At 38.3% G+C, this 20,266-nt stretch overlaps 1 protein-coding gene across 2 annotated transcripts; it reads left to right on the top strand.

Annotated features, from left to right (window-relative positions):
• Positions 1-976: 976 nt before the first annotated feature.
• On the top strand, positions 977-19,965 carry LOC131048022 (uncharacterized). Of its 2 annotated transcripts, none has more exons than XM_057981857.2 (2): positions 977-1,681; positions 16,760-17,125. In XM_057981857.2, exon 1 carries the CDS (start codon positions 1,078-1,080, stop codon positions 1,669-1,671), a length of 594 nt encoding a protein of 197 aa, XP_057837840.1. In that variant the 5' UTR covers positions 977-1,077; the 3' UTR covers positions 1,672-1,681; positions 16,760-17,125. The 2 variants fall into 2 exon arrangements, with proteins under 2 accessions (XP_057837840.1, XP_057837833.1); XM_057981850.2 differs by lacking the exon at positions 16,760-17,125 and adding an exon at positions 19,255-19,965 and having other exon boundaries at positions 979-1,681.
• Positions 19,966-20,266: the final 301 nt, after the last annotated feature.

Raw genomic sequence — 20,266 nt, 5'->3', positions numbered from 1 at the left:
GGGCAATTCATATCATGATCCAAAACATATGATGTGATTTTCAAGGTGATTACGGCTCTATAGTTAGGATACCATTATAATGACATTGGTAAAATTGGTCCTAATAAACAGTGAAATTCTAATGCTATCACTAAATTTAAACACACCTTCAAAATTTCAGGTGATTCTCCATAATAAAAACATAGTTTACGATGGGAAATATATTAATTATAAATGCCTCATAAATAAATTGATGATAATTTAACATGCACTTGACTAGTAAATAAAAAATCTAGGTGATTTGGGTCCCCGATGGTTGCCACTATATTCATCAAAATTAAATTTGTTGATATGAATTATTTACCAGATTATAAAGATTTGCCATTGTAAAAATCACTACTTAGGAGCATCATATTATATTTGTTCATTGTTTATGCATGCAGCAATGCACATAGCAAGATTGAATTAGGTTTTGAGGCTATGTACATTCATGCCCATTTATTGTGATTATCGATCATCTTGTGCTATGACAAGTGATTAATAATAATAGAGAGAAAGCACAAACAATTGCCATTATTTATAACTTGGGAGGTACAATCAAACATTAATAATGAGAAAGCTCATCACTATATATACATCTCATTAGTTGCAAACATTAAGGTAAAGTATGATTTGTTCCTCTTCTTAATGATGAATAGGTATGACATTTCCATAGGCTTAATCCAAGTTTTACAAGTTCTAAAATTGACTCATTCTTGTTATAACAAGTTTTCAATTACAATTTAAATCACCAATAAATCAATTTTTAAATATATTACAATGATATGAAAACATAAGTCTATGCTAATAAATCTTTAATTGAAAGTTAAGGATTGAATTGATTGATTGATATCTATTTACTCTCATCTCTTATCATATTAAAAACCTTACTATCACTAATGACCTCATTGACAACCATTCACTAACAAATAATTGGGCCACTAACCTTTTATACTCTTTTCAAATATAGACTAATAAATTTTACGTAGAGATTCTCGAGAGACTCTCGATTGCCCCTAACTAGTATAAGCTCATCACAGGCGTTAATGTCGCGATACAATGGAGTTAGCAGCGGCAGTCTTGATTATTGTCTTAGCAATTGGTTTGATGGGGGCATCCCACGGGCTGAGAACAGGGATGCTGAGATCAAGCAGGAAGAGAGAGAGGACAAGGGTACAAGGCAGGAGGCATTTGGACCAAGGAACTCAATTGCTCAATCGAGCCAAATCCAAAGAAGCAGCACTGGAGGCAGACAAGGCCATCTCCTTGGATCCCAAGGACGCAGCCAGCCATCTGCTCAAGGCCTTCGCATTGGAGCGCCAGGGTCACATGGTCGCAGCTCTCAGATCTCTTAACACAGCTCTTTGGCCCCCTCTTGCAAAGAGCCTATCCCCATCAGAGATTGCAGAGGCTTTGTTGAAACGCGCAGAGATTGCTGTGGGTATGAAGAGCAAGAGGCGCTTGGATACATCTTTAGCTGATCTGAATGCATCCCTGGCTATAAACCCGGGTAATGTTAAAACCCATTGCTTGTTGGGGAGGTGTTATGAGATGAAGGGACTGAGGGATGAGGCCCGCCAAGCATTTCGAGCTGCTGCTGCAATTGATCCCGAGTCTCGCGAGATCAATCAAGCTGTGTCTCGTTTGTCCTAATGTAAAAAAGGTGTGTTTATCAGTTACATTGATTTCGATTACTTGCAGTATCAGTGAAAGAAAATATTTTTAGGCCTTCCTGTATTGTTTGTTGTAAAGATATTTACTAGCCCTATTTAATTTTAATCCCATGTCTAGGTCAAATACCCTTTTCCATGCTGTTTTTCTATTTAAGTATTTTTCCCAGAATTTTTTGGTACTTGCAGGTATGTCCTTCTCACATTACCACTTTATCCCCTATGACCTAAATAAGACTTTCAAACAAAATGCTGTGTTTATTAGCTATACTAAACTTGATTGCTTGCAAGGGCAGCGAAACAGAGTTTTTTTAAGAGCTCTTGCCATCTTAATACTGTGGTAATCTGTTGCTTTAATTTGTATTGAAAAGTGATTTGGTAGGCCAATTATTGGTCATCATGATGCTAGAATGTAAGTGTAAATCTCGTTTTTTCAAAAATTAAAATACTGTTTATCGTGGACTCTTTGGATTTAGCTCAGGCAGGAAATGCTAATCCATGATCTTTAGGTTGCCCAAGTTCAAAGCTCAGTTACGCGGAAAATCTTTATGACGGAACATGGACTGGTTGCTGGACCTGGTCCCTGAAAACTGTTAAAAGCCATCGTTATACCTTGTCATACCTGAAAAAGGGGTTTGTTCTACCTGATTGGGGATGGGGTTAATTACAAGACCACTGTCCAGTACGCTTAAAAGGTTTTCTATTGGTAAGCATGGAATTGTGGGTAGGCACTTGTTTGTGTTATTGCTGCAGGGATGCATAACTTATGACGCATTCTAGATTTTCCTCCCAAAATGTTTACAATAGGCTTGAGTATTAAGTTTTTCAAAATTGCTATTCTCAACCTGACAATGTCTATAAACATATTTCTTCTGATTTCTTTATTGTGTTGGGAATTTTTCAATGACAATCTGCAATTATGAGCAATCTTGGAGCAAGGGGAATAAACATACATTCCTAATGCATACAGCTTCTAAACAAGAGGCTCTTTATCCAGTTGGTTATTTTAGCATTGCATTCACATTGAGAACCCTTGAGATTGGATTGTTTAAGATGAGCGTATTACCTGGTTTAAAATATTTTTAAAGCCTAGAGATCTATATTGAGCATAGACTGATATGCAACAAATTAATGGAAACATGTGTTTGACAGGTGGCACTATAACTTATCGATACTTTTGCTTTACTTGCATGAAGTGTACAAGCTTGTTTTGAATTCATGGCATACGCCTTCATTCCCTTTATTGCTTCTGTACACCTGACTGAATTAACAGCCGAAATTCTTTTTGCTGGGCTGCTTATTGTCCTAAAAATTTCTTCTGAATCAATCAAAGAGCTGAGAGATACAACATGTTCATGTAAAAATATTGTTGGGTGAATATTTTGTCACCAGTGTACCAATGACAAAATATGTATTTCACACACAGCTATATTGAGACAAAGTCTTGATGAGACATTTCACACACAGCTATATTGAGACAAAGTCTCTCCTCTCATCAAGGGGAGGTTCCCTAGAAGAATTTGGGTATTTCAACAACTTTGAAATTAAATTCGGGGGTAAGCTTAGGGCGTATAATTCTCTTTTTTCAGAATTCACGTATATCCCCTTACTTGATGAAACTTCTTACAAATTAACCAACTAAAGAAACTTGCATATAATGACTAAATTATCTCTTAAACCACATAAGCACAAAGTCTTACAGGATTACTATCTAACTTCCAAATCAATTACAACTATAACTAATATAGCTTGTAGCTCAAAGTCTTCAAGATATATATATGAAACTTTCGATAATCTAAAGCAACCAGCAATAGTACAAAGCCTATTACCTAATCACTATATCACAATACTAATTCCAAAATATGAAAATAGCTCAAAGTCTATTTGCCACAATTTAGGTGCTCCCTTAATCACATGAACAAAAACGCCACTAATATCAAGGAATTAAAGAACATATACAAGCAATGAGCATAGGAACATCAACTCATATAAACAATCTTCAACCCAACACAAAGTTTGGAATCAAAAGGAATTGCTCTCTTTATTTGCTTGATTGAATTTTCACAACAAAAAGCTCAAAGTCTTAGTTGAGGCAACAATTCGATAGAGTTTTGCTTAACATATAAAAGATAAATATTTACAAATGAGGTTCCTCCTTTTATAGGAAAGGAGTTGAGAAAAATGTGGACACAGTTGACTAATTCAACTGTAGAGTCCCACTTGACTACAACTACTGCATGAAATAAAAATGCAACTGCAAGAAAATTTGCAGTAAGAAAAGATGCAACTGCGTGAAAACTACTTAGTGTCAATGAGGACTCTTTATTCTTCATTTTCTTTCCTCTGGATTTACTTGGAGAAAGATCAGTCGTCTGTCAGAATCTGCAACATTTTCATCATGTAAATCAATATTCACCATCAGATTGTCGGCTTCAAAGACTCGGAATGATGTCTGCAAGATCAAAATTACACTTAGACAAAAAGACAGAAAAATCAGCAGATCGGGTTCTCTCATGGGCAGGTCAAGACTCACGGGTCGGGTTTTAAAACCTGACCTGCATTGGGGAAAACCTGCAGGTTGATGGGCAGACCTACAGGTCAGGTTTTAAAACTCAACCTGCACTAGGTAGACCTGCAGGTCGGGTTTTAAAACTTGACCTACACTACTTGGCAGACCATAACTGCACTTCGGGTTTTAAAACCCAACGTGCAGAAAAACACAAGAAACACTGCATTTCGGGTAAAAAAACCCGAATTGTTGATCCTACCTTTGAGTTTTTGTAGCAACATGATTTTCATTTTGTGACTCCTCTACGAACAAGATCTCCTTTGCAGCGAACAAGGAGTTTTCCTCCTATTGCAAAACGGTCTCCTATTCCAAGTGAGGCGTCAAGTTTGCAAGTTGCGGTTATCCCAACCGTAAGATGTTTTGTAATTCCCCCATATAATCCACCAAGGATGGCTGCCCAAGGTCCTTGGGGTATTGCGTTTGGTCCATTGAACCTTACGCCACCTCTACATGAACTTCCAAGAGGCTCAAAAAAGAATTTGCCTAAGTTTTTGGGAGATGGTGCTCAACATCTTGATGAGCACATCGCTGCTTTTTATATTGCATGTAGTGTTCTCGGGGTTGAACATGAAGATGTTTCTGTGAGATTATTTATTGAAACTTTGCAAGGTGCAGTTGCTGATTGGTTTTATCATCTTCCAAATAATTGTATTACAAATTGGGCTAGCCTCAGAACAAGGTTTGAGGCAAGGTTCAAGCCCGCTGAAGATGATCATGCGCTTTTAGCGCAATTGACTCAAATGAAGAAGGAACCACAAGAGCCTATGCGAGAATTTGTGGCAAAATTCAATAAGTTGTACAACCGCATTCCGGTTGCCTCACAACCTACTATTGGAAACTTAAAATGTTTCTTTATAAATGCATAATTGCCAGAGATGAGTTTTCTTTTGCTTAGAAATGCTCTTGCAGATTTGGCTGCTACACAACGGTTGGCCACAAAAGTTGAAGATGATCTTATCCTTGCCGGTAAGATAAAGATAGAGCCAAATGGGTTCGATGAAAACTCTTCTTTGGGATCATGGTCTACCAAGAGAATAGATCCCATGGTGCAGAGGTTGTCTAATGAGTTGCTTGCCCTCAAAAAACAAATAGCTCAAGGTGCATTCTCTTCTCCTTACGAAGACATTCCAAGGAGGCCGTATCCAAATATTGCTCCTAGTTATATAGCTAAAAATCAGGACAAGCTTCCTGCACCACCAGAAAGGCTTGTACTTGAGGCACCATCAACAAATACAACAGTGGGGAATTCTGAATTTGAACAAAGTGATCTCGCTAATCTCTTCCAAGAGGAGGAAGCAGACATAGCTAACGACTCTCAAATCTGGTTTATGCAGTATCAGAAAGCTAATGAACAAAAAGAATGGACCATGTCGGATATCATGGACAATACACAACAAGATGTTGAAGGCCACTTTTCAAAGGTGCTGGTAAAGGAGGACAATCACATCATGAGGTGTGAAAAGATGGACATGCATGAATGTATAATTCAAGTTGAACAAGATGAGAAGACTGCATCTATATTTCAAGCTCATGAACTTGAACATATTATGCATGAAGATAACAAGGAACTTGATGAAGACCTTTTCACAAGCATAATAGAGGAGTTTTGTTCAAGTTTTGATGACAATCGTCCCAAATCTGAAGTTTGTGAACAACATGAAGAAGCAAGCTATGCAGTCGTGTCTTTACTCGACTCACATGGGGAAACTCATTCTTTTCAGCATGAGGTTGTGGTTGAAGAAGCATCTAATAAAGGTGTAATCAGCAAAAGGAGTTTTGATTTCGTCTTTTCAAGAGGATGTCCTATAAGACATCTAGCTTGGTTGGAAGCTGACAAGATGTCAAAAGTCACACTTGCTCCTCAGCATGAAGATACAAAAGAGGAAGGAATAAATGACGCATCTATGGTTGAGAAGGGCATTCCAAATTCATTGGTCCACTTTGGAGCAGCAGTACTTATGATTCATTTCAAGAGGAAGGTGAATTTGTTCATCTTTTCCAAGGAGTGTTGCATCAAGTTCTGGTACACTTGTTCATGTTTCAATTGGTTGTGGTTGCTCATGATCACGCAAGGTACTTGTTGTGACCATTTCACACATCGCCCCATTAGGATGGGGACCCCCCCTCTTTTTTCTTAGGTTTTGCTTTTCCCTTAGCTAGGTTTTCTCTCTGCTTGCTAGGTTTTGAGTGAGTGAGTGGTCGCCTGGGCTAGGTAGATTAGGGTTTCTTTCAAAGCTAAGTAAAGTCTGGATTTGGGAGGTCATAGGTTGTCTACCTTGAACCCTAAGGTTGTCGCAAGAGGTGTTTTACCTTTCAAAGGAATGAAGATGGATAGATTGGGTGAAAGAAATGGTAGGTCTCAGGTCAGGGTAGGTTTGGAATGATGATTTTCTTGTCAGAGTCTTGTTTTCCTCCAGGTCAGAGCCTATTAAGAAGAGTGAGTGGCCAAGGGGAGACTTAGGAGGTGATTTCAGGGACTAATGAGCAAAATCACTTGATAAGGATTGAAGAAGTCTTGGAAAGTTATATCCAAGACAAGGAAAAGAGTTTTAAGATATAAAATGAGTCAAAACCATGAATTTCGCTCCTGACCCTTCCAAAGGGTCCAGGGCGAAATTCATATTTCTCTGCTCTATCCCTTTGTCTTGACCAAATTTGAGATTTCTACTGTATGGTGTGGAAGACTGGGATGCATTTTTGCCTTAGGAAGAAGGTTTGAAGCGACAGAATGATGGAAGTTAGCCTGGAAGAGGAAATTCGCTCCTGGCCCTTCCAAAGGGTCCAGAGTGAAATCCTCACTTGACCCCCAATTTTGGCCTAAGACATGGAGAATGAAGATTTTGAGCTAAGTGAATGGCAAGATGACATAAGGGTGATAAGGAGAGTCTACTTTAACCAAGTTTGAAGTAAGTTGAGAAGGAAAGAGGTGTGAATTTAACCTAATTGGATGAATTTCGCTCCTGACCCTTCCAAAGGGTCTAGAGCGTTCCAAGTGGACACCTTTTTTTCTTGGTTTGCTCAAGAAGTCTTGTAGTGAAGGTTTTTTCTTGCCTAAGAAGTGATTGAAAGCATTAAATGATGAAGATTTTGACCTAGGCATGAATTTCGCTCCTGACCCTTCCAAAGGGTCCAGAGCGAAATCTACCTTTTTTTCCACTTTGCTCAAGGATATGACCAAAATTGTAGACTTTTGAGGCATAGATGAGAAGGTTTTGATGTATATTTTCCTTGGAGAGGAGGTTTTAAACCTTGGGATGATGAAAATCAACCTAAAAGGAGAATTTCGCTCCTGACCCTTCCAAAGGGTCCAGAGCGAAATCTTCCATTTTGCCTTCCTTTGGCCTTAAAAAACATAGTTTGACCTTGCCTAGACCCAGTTGGAGGATGGATTGTCTGGATTGCAATAGAAGGAAGTTGAATTGATCAATTTTGGAGGAGATTGAGAAGAAAGGAAGTGAGAAACTAGCCAAGAGTGAGGATTTCGCTCTTGACCCTTCCAAAGGGTCCAGAGCGAAAATCCATGAAGACCTCAATTTCTTCCTTGTCTAGGCCAAATTCTTAGTTTCTAAGGCATGTTTGGAGGTGTTTTTGAATGTTCTAGCCTTAGGGAGTGAGTAAAGGTGGAAAAGATGAAGGATTCTAGCCTAAAAGGTGAATTTCGCTCCTGACCCTTCCAAAGGGTCTAGAGCAAAATTCTTGAAAACACTCATTTTTCTCTTAGCCAAAGTCAGGATCTTGGTGGAGATGCAAGAAGAATGATCTATGTTTGCCTCCCAAAGAGGATTAGAGTTGGAAAAATCAAGAATCAAGCTCAAAACAAGATTTTCGCTCCTGACCCTTCCAAAGGGTCCAGAGCGAAAATCCTTATAGCTCTTATTTTCTTCCTTGTTTTGTCTAGGCATTGGCATATTGGAGAGTGAATTGGTATGTTCTTGCCTTGAGAGGGAGTTGGATGCTTTGAAAGATGAAGATTTTGCCCCAAGTATGAATTTCGCTCCTGACCCTTCCAAAGGGTCCAGAGCGAAATTCATTATAAACCTTATTTGCTCCCTTGTTTGGGCTTCAAACCTTGTTCCTTAGGTGGAGAATGATCTATGTTTGCCTCCCAGAGAAGATTGAAGTTGGAAAAATGAACAATCAATCCTAGAACATGATTTTCGCTCTTGACCCTTGCAAAGGGTCCAGAGCGAAAATCTACCTAGAACTCATTTCCTTCTTTGTTTGACCAAGTTTTGATATCCAAGGCATGTTGAAAGGAAGAATGGACATGTTGTTGCCTTTGGCATGTTTGAAAGCGATAAAGGGTAGAAATTTTGTCCTAGAAATGGAAATTCGCTCCTGACCCTTCCAAAGGGTCTAGGGCGAAATTTCACTAAAACCACCTTTTTTCCCAATTTTATGCCAAGGCAATTGCAGACTAAGGTAAATTCAAGAAGGAGAAGTCCTTGGGTGCGACTTTGGCTTGCCAATGATTATCAAATTTGAAGGAATTGAGCCAAATAGTGAATTTCGCTCCTGACCCTTCCAAAGGGTCCAGAGCGAATTCCTAAAATCACTTATTTTCCTTGCAAAATCAAGTCAAACTTGGGTTTTTATAGCTTGGATGAGTGAGGAGAAGTGTTTTCTTGCCTTTTGAGGTTGATTCAAGTTGAAAGGATGGAGGAAGAAGCCTAAAAGGTGAATTTCACTCCTGACCCTTCCAAAGGGTCCAAAGCGAAATTCTAGATAGGTCCTGTCCCTGGCTAGGTTTTTGAGCGAATTTTCCTTTTTTGGCCTTGTGAGGATCAAACAAATGTTGCCAAGTTGAGAAGAGGATACAAAATGAGGGAGTCTAGATGAGTTGAAGTGAAGAAAATGAAATTGAGTGTGAATAAGCAAGCAAAAGGTGAATTTCGCTCCTGACCCTTCCAAAGGGTCCAGAGCGAAATTCTTCAAAACCACTATTTCCTCCTTGTGTCAAGACAAGATTTTGATCCCTAGGGCATGAAAAGATTGGAGTGAGGTTATTTAAGCCTTGCAAGATAAGTTGAAAGTGAAGGAGATGGAAAATTAAGCCTAAAAGGTGAATTTCTCTCCTGACCCTTCCAAAGGGTCCAGAGCGAAATTCTTCAAAACCACTATTTCCTCCTTGTGTCAAGACAAGATTTTGATCCCTAGGGCATGAAAAGATCAGAGTGAGGTTATTAAAGCCTTGCAAGATAAGTTGAAAGTGAAGGAGATGGAAAATTAAGCCTAAAAGGTGAATTTTGCTCCTGACCCTTCCAAAGGGTCCAGAGCGAAATTCACAAAATGTCATGTTTTCCTCCAAGATAATGTTGAGCCAAGTCAGTGATCAAGGTGGATTTGCCTTAGAGATTGCCTTAGAAGAGATTGTCAATGAAACAAAGGTGAGTTTTGACCTAAAAAGTGAATTTCGCTCCTGACCCTTCCAAAGAGTCCAGAGCGAAATTCTCATTATCACCTAATTTGCCCATGTTAGCAACTAAAGAATTGGAATCCCTAGGCTTTGTTGAGCTAAAACAAGCATATGCTCACCTTTAAGAGGATTTTGGAGTAAAAAATGAGACAATTAAGGCAAAATCAAGGAAATCGCTCCTGACCCTTCCAAAGGGTCCAGGGCGAAATCCTTGGAGATACCTATTTTTCACCTTGTTTGGACTAGGCAAAGAAATGATGACAAGAGCATGAAGGGGTGAAAAGTCAAGGTCATGAAGATGTTGATTAATGAAGCAAATATAACTAAGTGAGATAGTCAAACGAGCCTCCTTGGGGTGATCTTAACCTCTCTCATACCATGGACATTCTAGTGTCTAAGAAAAACATCTTCTAGATTTGTCTTGTCTCTTCAAATAATTCACATGCGAATCTCTTCAAGACACATTTTTCCTATTTCAAATCATTTACTAAGCCTTATCTTTGATAAATAATGCAAATATACCTTGATTAAGCAATTCCTAAGATTGGCAAAATAAAAAAATCAACCTTTGGGCTTTGAAATTATCTTAAAAATAAAAAAATCCACACTTTGGCGCTCAAAACATTTTATTTTTGCTTTATAATCAAGTCGGCCAGCTTGCAGAGGGGTTTTTATTTTATTTATTTATGCACTAATCAAGTCGGCCTATTGGCAAAATGAGGTGAGCGCCCTATAAAGGAGAGGTGTGTTTTGAAATCATTAATCAATCATTCATTTTCTCCTATGCGAATTTGGAAGAGCAGATTTAAAGGTGCGAAATTGAGCAGATTGAAGGCGAATTTCCAGATTTTGAAGAATACTTGAAAGCTGGTTGAAGGTGAACTTCTTGCTGGAAGCTGATTGAAGGTTAAGTCATCAAAAGGGAGGACCTGAAATTCAGATCAAAGACCTCTTATTCAGCCAATTCTCATTTTTCTTTATCCATTTTTTCAAGGTTGATAGCTAAAATAAAGGAGGTATGTATAATCAGATTTTGAAAGGCATATTGAAGATTAGATTGGATTTTCTATATTAATCCTTTGTAAGATTAAGTCTTGCATAATCTGATTTAATTTATAAGTAACATCAATTTGAAAAATTCATAATTCTAAGGATTTATCACATTATTTTCGAATTGTAATCTATCATTTCCTTGAAAGGTCTTAAATCTCCTATTTTAAGATATCATGCTCAAACCTAACTTAAGCATTTCTTGTAGGTATCAAATGACGGCCCCCAAGGCCAGTGGATCCTCTACCCGACAAGCTCTCATCAAGGAGGATCAGAAGAACGATGAATTGGAGACTAGGATCGTGTCCAAATGGAGCAATATTGGAGACACCAATCTAGGAAACTTCAATGTAAAGAAGATTCGGGAAGCGGCCTACATCGGCAAGCCATTGCCTGTTGCCAAGAGGATAATTGAGAGTGGCATCATCAAGGCCGCAGGTTTCCCCCCTGCAGTCAAGTGTCACGAGTTGATGATTGAATGTGCCCGACACTATGATTCACATTCAAGGACGATCGTAGCTGAGGATGGAACTGTCTTAGCCTACCTTTCAGAGGAAGCTATAAGTGAAGCTTTTCATCTCCCGGAGCAGAGAGACATGATCTACAAAAGTTTGGAAGGAGCTAGGTCTATCTATGAGGATGATCCTGATTCCTGTCTGAACTTCATCAACAAGAATTGGTTACTCAAGAGTAGACCTCGCTTGAACAAGATTCCCAATATGCTGCATAAAATTGATTTTCAAGAAGAATTCAAGGACTTGATAACCATGCTCAATTGGGTTATTGGTGCCTCTCAAGCCTTCTTCTTCGACAAATGGATGTTGTTCTTCATACAAGTGATTGCCCAAGGAAAAGGAAAGCTCAATTGGGCTAGAATCATTAGTAATAACCTGGACGTGCAGTTGAGGAGGCTAGCCCCTACCAAGTCATTTCACATGAGTTCATATGTTATATATTCCTTAGTCATGAGTTTTGAGCATGCAGGGCTACCACATAGAGGAGTTGTTGGGAGAGGACCCGGAGAAATAAGAGTTTGTGATTCTTATGTTCAACTACATCATCTGCCAAGGAATGACTACAAGCTAATCAATGACACCTTCACGATGTATATCACCGGGACATTGCAGGGAGGGATTCATCACCGATTGTCTCCGAAGGCACAAGAACTCGTGAAGAAGCATGGTGCATGGTTCATTCAGTTTCCAAAATTCACCTATATCAGGGTCCATGGATGTCCTTCACCTCCCTACATGTTGCCAAGGTATCCTACAGATAGGATAATATTACTTGAGGTGACCAGACAGTTGGCAGCCTATGCTAGAGCATCAAGACATAAGCATGGAAATGGAATCCCTGTACCCATTCTACTAGGGAGTTCAATTGAAGTATGTCCTAATTCTCAAGCCGCGGAGGATGCAGAAAAGGAGTTATCTCTATATTCGTTCACATCCTTTGCCTCAAGGGAGAATTTTGACCCCCATGGTCACATGGAAGAGACAGTCGAGAAGAAATACAAGCATGAGTTTCAAGTAGAGGACTTCTAGATGAATATTCAGGATGATATAGAGGTGAAAAGGAAGATGCATTCCAGATTACACTTGGATCTCATCAGAAAATGTAAGGTTTATAGAGTAGCCGATCAAGCCCAGGACAATGGAAGATATCTCCAATCTTCCTATGAGAAGGAGGATAAAGAGGTGAGGATAGATTGGAACGAGCCCGAAGTTGCAGACTTAAGAGCATTGATGGATCCCGTTTTAACTTGCACTCGTAGATGGGTGGACGTACATCATCAAAAGTTGAAAGAGCAAATGTATCTATGACATTCACCTTGGAAACAAGAACAAAGGAAGGAGATGCAAGTGTGAGTGAGAATGCTTCTCATTCCAGGGGATCGAAGAGAAAGGAAGGACCTGAGAAGAGAGACCCTTCCAAGAAGAAACAAAAGGTGAATCTTGATCGTCCATTGAGTACATCTTCTAGGCATGAAAAAGAAACAAGTCAAAGAGAAGATCAAAGACAGATAGTGTATGAGATTGATGAGTCTATGGAATCCGTGGTGTAGAATGATAAACAAGGTAAATGACAAACACCTCAGCATTCATCAAGCCAATCTCTCCAGGTTGGGGCTAATGAGCAACAAGAAGGAAGGAATGATGATGAAGCAACATCCCCCTTAAGAGAAGATAGACCTCTGCCTAAGGAAATACAAGTGAGGGAAAGATAGTCTTCTATTCCAGATTGGCTAAAAGAAAGACTGACAAGGGTATTTGTGGTCGAAGAGGAAGAACAAGTGTTCAACTTGGAAAAAGTCTCATAGGAAGTTCTCATGAAGAGATAGAAAAGAAGGCTACGAAGATGTCAAAGGTAATTAGAGATGAAGCAGGATCCAGAAAGGTACAGATAGCTACACCAGTGGTAGACAAGTATGAGGATGAGATTCTAGCAGAGGAATATGATCTAGAGACATTTGATCTTGGTCCACTTACCTTTGAGCAAGCTATGGAAGAAGCAACTGATTTAGTGAGAGCACTTAATGACAAACTCAAGGAAGAAATGGAAAAGAATAAGAAGCTAGAAAGAGAGGTTAGTGCTTGGAGAAATTACTTTAGTCATCTTAGTTAGCCATTGAGATGACAAGATCCAACAATATCACCTTTGTAGGCACTTCCTCCCGAATCGGTAAATGAGGCAGAAAGGATGAAGAACTTAGCCCAACTCATGAGTTCTTGGATTGATGAATCTTACTAGGTCGCCATTGAATTTGCAACAAGGATGATGAAGACAGTCCATCGGGCTATCCGGGTTCTTGAGATCATTCATAATCTATTGATAACTGTGGATGCATTCGCTCACACTACAAATGTTGTCATCCCGGTCTTGCAAGTGATAAGGACGACATCGAGACAGATTCTAGCACAAGAGAAGATAATGGATGGAGAAGCCCATAGCCTTCTACAGTGGTCAACTTTGCTCCAGATGAAGGAAGTTCTTTTCGAAGATATCAATACCAGATGCAGCCAAGTTGAAGACACCATCCACCCTATTCAAGACAAGGTGTTTGATGTATTGTGTACGATCCTTGACAGAAGGATTGAGATTGAGACAAATGTGGATGTCCAAGAGTTGGAAGATAGGATCAGGATCATTTTTTGCAAGGAAGAGAACTTGGTCACAGAGGAGCAACGAGGTCGGATGTATGCCACTATGTTCTTGATTGAGAAAACAAAAGAGCTAGAGCCTGGATGGGAGACGACTTTTATCACTGCTTTTGATCAAGTCCTCCACTTGGAAGAACAAATGAAGAATCTTCATTAGATTCCAATTGTTGAGATTGAGGGGATTACGTCCAGATTCATTGAATATGCTAGAAAAGAGCATAGGAAAGGGAACAAAGTTTTAGATGAAAAGTTGTTATAAAATGATGTGGCAACTTTATTCCCATTGGGCTATGTTTCCTTGTTATTTGTGCCAATTCCAATTGGCTATGGATTGATAAGGTTTATCTAAATGGGGACTTTTTTGTAACAAACCCTAATTAGGGTTTAGGTGTCAGAATCTTAGCCGTTGATCTTCTTTTGATCCAGGCCGTTCATTGTATTTGAGAGTGCTATATAAGCCCTCACTCATTTCATTTCAAAGAGAGTTAGAGAGAGAGTTAGAATTTAAAAGGAGAAATAAGTTTAATATTGTCAGCAACAGAGAAATAAGTAGTGAAGAGAGAAAGTTGAACAATTGTTGTTTTTTTTGGCTATGAGATCAATGAAATATTGAAGTTATGGTGTTTTATTGCAATCCTTGTGGCTATTTTCATGGTTGTTTATCTTCTTGAATCACTCTTAGTAGAGATAGCATTTAAGTTTTTAGATTGAAAGACCAATGTTGTGCTTGATCTTTGGTAAAACTCAGAATCCAAACCACTAGCTCCTTACTGATTGTAAGTAAGCCTCGTGTGGTCAACTGGAGGCATTAAGATTGTTTGCAAGTTCAATCATTGTTGTGGTATTGATATGTATCTTACTGATAGTATCTATCCCATTGATAATTTGAAAACCATTGAATCCCCTTAGAAGATCGCACCAATTCCAGTGGAGTTGTAATCTTTGGCAATACTGAAATTGGTAGAGTTTTATTAAGACCAATCCTCATTGAGTCGTTCTTTAGGATTAGTTTAAGTATCACCTCCTTAAAACCTTTATCTTTTGATCTTTTTGAAACATCAGTTAGTATTAAGAGAATCCCGTTTCCTCATTAGAAAAGTAATTGTACGAACAAGCTTTCCTTGAAAGTACGTAAGGCCCCTTGTAAAACAGTAAACACAAAGACCACTGGTGCTTATCCACGAGTAGAGATCCTACATAACAGAACCTTGAAGTTCTTCCGATTGATCCTTCTGCGATATCTTCAGCATTCGGGAACTTTACTCAAGAGAGGATAAGATACCTCTGGGTATTTTATTCTGTGTTTGGTTGTGTACAAAAGACACATCAACAATACTACAAGCTGTTAAAAAGAGGCAGCTACTTTGGTGAGCCCGTGAATGGTTTCATTTAAGGAGGTTTCCTTGGTCAGTTAGTTTAGGCTAGGTTAGTTTCCTTTTTCAATAAGTGCAGTTGCACAAGCTTTTGTCTTGTTTTCAATTGGTTACTTTGTGTAAGTCTTTTCATTTGTGTCTTTGTTGCTTGACTCTATAGCCCAATGGATACAGGCACTTGGAGTTTTGGATTCTACAAACATTAATTAGTGAAGGTCGTTCCCCAGTCAGAGCCAACTATTGTTACCGGTTTCAACTAATCTGAATTGTGGGACGACCCCTACGAAACTTGTCCGCTTCGTAGCCTGTGTCCTCCAAAGTTGGGTCATTTTGCGTCTTTGCTTTTGTCATTTTCATGTTTTTGCCTTGGTCTTTTATTTCATCTTTTAACTGCAGTTCGGGTTTTAAAACCCGAAATGCAGTGTTTCTCGTGTTTTTTTGCACGTCGGGTTTTAAAACTCGAAGTGCAGTTATGGTCTGCCAAGTAGTGCAGGTCGGGTTTAAAAACCGACCTGCAGGAACCCAAACTGCAGTGTTTCTTGTGTTTTTCTGCACGACGAGTTTTAAAACTCGAAGTGCAAATTGCCACCAAATATTATGCCATTGACTTCGGAAAATAACAATATTATTCCAAATTGCCACCAAATATTACGCCATTGACTTAGGAAAATAACACATTGATATCAGATAATTATTTTTCCCTAAGTCTTCTTCAATACATTTAATCAGTAAATACAAATATTTAAATATTAGACCTTAGAACAAGGAAATAATCTTTAATAAAATCACTTGTGACTCCCATACTGATAATCAACAAAACCAGGATGAAGCGGAGTAAAGAAGACCATAGAATTGCTGCAGGATCAAGACCCTGTCCACTGCCAAAAATAGAAATGCTCATGGACCTCAACCTATGATTTTATAACGTTGCTTATACCAATGTTCATATCATAGATGTATGTATAGTATGAAAAATGAATGATATGTATATGTCTGTAAATATAGTTGCTTCCACCAAAGAATCCGCGTGAACACAAGGATGCTTCCACACCCCCCACCAGTAATGCCAAATTAGCAGCGAGAAAGGGCATCTGAAGAACAGGTGTGAGGAATCCTCCTCCCCGTCTGCCAAGTAGCAAAACTTGACCTGCAGGTGTACCTAAAACCCGACTCGCAGGTCTGCCCATTGTTGCAGGTTGGGTTTTAAAACCCGACCTGCAGGTCTGCCTCATGGTGCAGACCCGACCTGCACGACCTGTCAGTTTTTTCTGCACATGGTGCAGGTCGGGTTTTAAAACCCGACTTACAGTCTATGTTTTGCCCAATTGCAGATCGGGTTTTAAAACCCAACCTGCAATCTTGACTTGCCCAAGTAAAACCCGATCTGCTGATTTTTCTTTCTTTTTGTCCAAGTGTAATTTTGATCTTGCAGACATCATTCCGGGTCTTTGAAGCCGACAATCAGATGTTGAATATTGATTTACATGATGAAAATGTTGCAGATTCTGACAGACGACTGATCTTTCTCCAAGTAAATCCAGAGGGAAGAAAATGAAGAATAAGGTGTCCTCATTGACACTAAGTAGTTTTCACGCAGTTGCATATTTTCTTACTGCAAATTTTCTTGCAGTTGCATTTTTTTTTTATGCAGTAGTTGTAGTCAAGTGGGACTCTACAGTTGACTTGGTCAACTGTGTCCACATTTTTCTCAACTCCTTTCCTATAAAAGGACGAACCTCATTTGTAAATATTTATCTTTTATATGCTAAGCAAAACCTGCCGAATTGTTGCATCAACTAAGACTCTGAGCTTTTTGTTGTTAAAATTCAATCAAGCAAATAAAGAGAGCAATTCCTTTTGATTCCAAACTTTGTGTTGGGTCTAAGATTGTTTATATGAGTTGATGTTCCTATGTTCATCGCTTATATATGTTTTTTAATTCCTTGATATTGGTGGCGTTTTTGTTCATGTGATTAAGAGAGCACCTAAATTGTGGCAAATAGATTTTGAGCTATTTTCATATTTTGTAATTAGTATTGTGATACAATAATTAGGTAATAGGCTTTGTACTATTGCTGGTTGCTTTAGATTATCGAAAGTTTCATATATATATCTTGAAGACTTTGAGGTACAAGCTATATTAGTTATAATTGTAATTGATTTGGAAGTTAGATAGTAATCTTGTAAGACTTTGTGCTTACGCGGTTTTAGAGATATTTTAGTTATTGTATACAAGTTTCTTTAGTTGGTTAATTTGTAAGAAGTTTCATCAAGTAAGGGGATACTGTGAATTCTGAAAAAAGAGAATTATACGCCCTAAGCTTACTCCCGAATTTAATTTCACAGTTGTTGAAATACCCAAATTCTTCCTAGGAACCTCCCCTTGATGAGAGGAGAGACTGTCTCAATATAGCTGTGTGAGAAATACATATTTTGTCATTGGTACGCTGGTGACAAAATACTCACCCAACAAATATCAAAAAATTGATTATTATAAATATTTAATCATTTTCTGCAAAATGTAAGAGTGAAAAATGCAGGGAGATGACAGCAGTGGTATGAAGAGCATGGATTCTCTCTTGATCTATCAGTTATTATTTGCCATTGCAGATTTGCAGCTCACCTATGTTTAAATGAACTTCTGTGCTTGTAATAGAAAGGCTATTCCTCCATAAAATTATTTGTAAAAGACAATTTTTGCCTAAATATGTCTTATGTTGGCATTTCTACAATGTCATCACATTTTCATATCCAAAAGGGAGAAACTATCAAACTGGTCTTTAACTTAAACAAATTCAAAGAGATCAAACATTTAGTAAAGAGACCGTTTCGAAAGAGCAGACAGGAAAGACACTGGCATAAACGCCAATGGAAAAGATTACGGTTGAGGCAATACCAATATCAAGGCAACAGAGTATGACAATGTTGGTTGGACATTCATAGCTGTAATCTGATATCTATGTGATGTTTTGCATCTTTGTCTTATGTTGGCATTTCTAAAAGGTTATCACATTTTCATATCCAAAAAGGAGAAACTATCAAACCTGTCTTTTACTCAGACAAGTTCAAAGAGATCCAAGATTTAGTAGAGAGACCATTTCTAAAGAGCAAACAGGAAAGGCACTGGCATAAATGCTAATGGAAAAGATTAAGGTTGAGGCAATACCGGTACCAAGGGAACAGAGTATGACAATGCTGGCTGGACATTCATAGCTGTAATCTGATATCTATGTGATGTTTTGCATCTATGTAGCAATGACAGTTATTTGGTACACGTTTATTTCTCATATCAATGTTTGTGGAGGTTGTTGCGGATTCTTCAGAGTTTTTAGTGATATCTTTCTATGGAAGTGTTACCAGTTTCGGTTGGTTTGCTAGATACTTGAGCAGGTATCACAAAATGTCTTGGAGTCAATTAAGATAGCTTTATTGTTAATTTTTTTTTCACATGATAGGATTGAGGCTTGGTATTTTCAGACTCAATCACCCAGACCCCAATATCAGAAGGACACAAAACTATGCTTGCGAATAATGAAAATTGGAAATATATTCTAACACCCCAGTATCAGGTTCTAAGAAACAGGAAATACAGTGACTGTATGATTTGGTCTTTTTGCAGGGGTTGGATGTCATAGTTATAATCACATTGTGCATTAGATTATGCTGTTGGTAATTAGATACATTTTCTGTAGCAATAGGAAGTATACATAATGTAGTTAATACTTTCAAGTTTTATATATGTAGTTTTCGCATTGGAACACATTGCTTTAATTATTATTGAGTCCAGATTGTTTCTTTTGAGCATCAGTTTTAGTATTCTATTTCTTACTATATTATGTCAGCACTTGTGAATCTAATGTAATGCTCGTTGAGCAATGGAAATTGTATTCTTCATGGTACATATCTTACATCCAGAATATTTATGTGAAATAGGGTATTTGCTGTTAAGGTCTTGAATCCTGATATTTTGATTCATTCCTTGCATCTCTTTTTACAGGGAAAAAAAGTTGTTTTATGGCACAATTGAAACAGAAAAGTTTGCAGTCAAGTTTGAGGGTCAAGATTTGTGTTGTAAGCATGCTCAGCTCCAGAGGTTGGGCAAAGGACACACCAGGCTAAAATCAAGGATTTATTCCAAGTATTGCAATTTAATTCTTGAATATATCTTTGGTTTGAGGCTAGTTAGCCTCTGTAGGGTTACAACTTTTTGGTTCCTTCCTATATGCTTGGATGAAGGCTTCTCACACAGATTGCGATTGATCCTAAGGAACTCGTTCCTCTCTTCTGAAGGCTTATTTGCAGAGGATACTCTTAAAAGATCTTTCACCTCCCCAGGAACATCATTCACCTCTACGGTTTGAGGATAAATATCCACAAGGTGACACTTTCTTATACAGGGGTTATCTCTTGCGTTGACTATCCTCTTTCTTTCACTGATGTCCTAGATGGCATCAATAAATGTCTTCTTTAAATTCCCAACTGAAGATGGTTGCTATATTTACGTGAAAATTAAGAAGAGAATGCTTATAATGTTGATCTTCTGGATTTCATACGAATCTGAATCCTCAAATTCCATGGCACTGAATGGGATGAAAGCAAAAGCTGTATTTGGGCATTTTGCCAGGTTTGAAGGCCTCTCTGATGCCCTTTACAGAACTCGATTTCTTGGAGACTGATTTATAATTTTAATCATCAGTGGGTTTTACAAGCTTTGGGATCTTCTCTGCTTCCCGCTTTTCCTATTCACTTCTCATTTTTCTGTTCTGCTTTGGGTACTTTTTTTGTTCAAGAGCATCTTAAACATCTGCATTTGTAGTGTATGCTTTTGCAGTCCTCGGTTCTTCCTAAGCGCACTTCGTCATTTGCAACTTGATTGTTGCAAGGATTAGTTCTCAGGTGAATGTTTAAATGTATCTATCATAGCTTAAATTAAACATCCTTCTGGAACATAGGAGAGTGGCAAATCACCAATTTGTTCCACCCACCTCCTCATGACAAAATTAAGTAAG

The sequence above is a fragment of the Cryptomeria japonica genome, chromosome 3 (assembly GCF_030272615.1).
Source record: "Cryptomeria japonica chromosome 3, Sugi_1.0, whole genome shotgun sequence".
Taxonomy (NCBI): Eukaryota; Viridiplantae; Streptophyta; class Pinopsida; order Cupressales; family Cupressaceae; genus Cryptomeria; species Cryptomeria japonica.
This window is presented reverse-complemented; position numbering and strand designations above follow the sequence as displayed.

Bases quoted from the DNA above. Each gene is read 5' to 3' on its own strand.
- LOC131048022 (XM_057981850.2), top strand. From the start codon at position 1,078: ATGGAGTTAGCAGCGGCAGTCTTGATTATTGTCTTAGCAATTGGTTTG.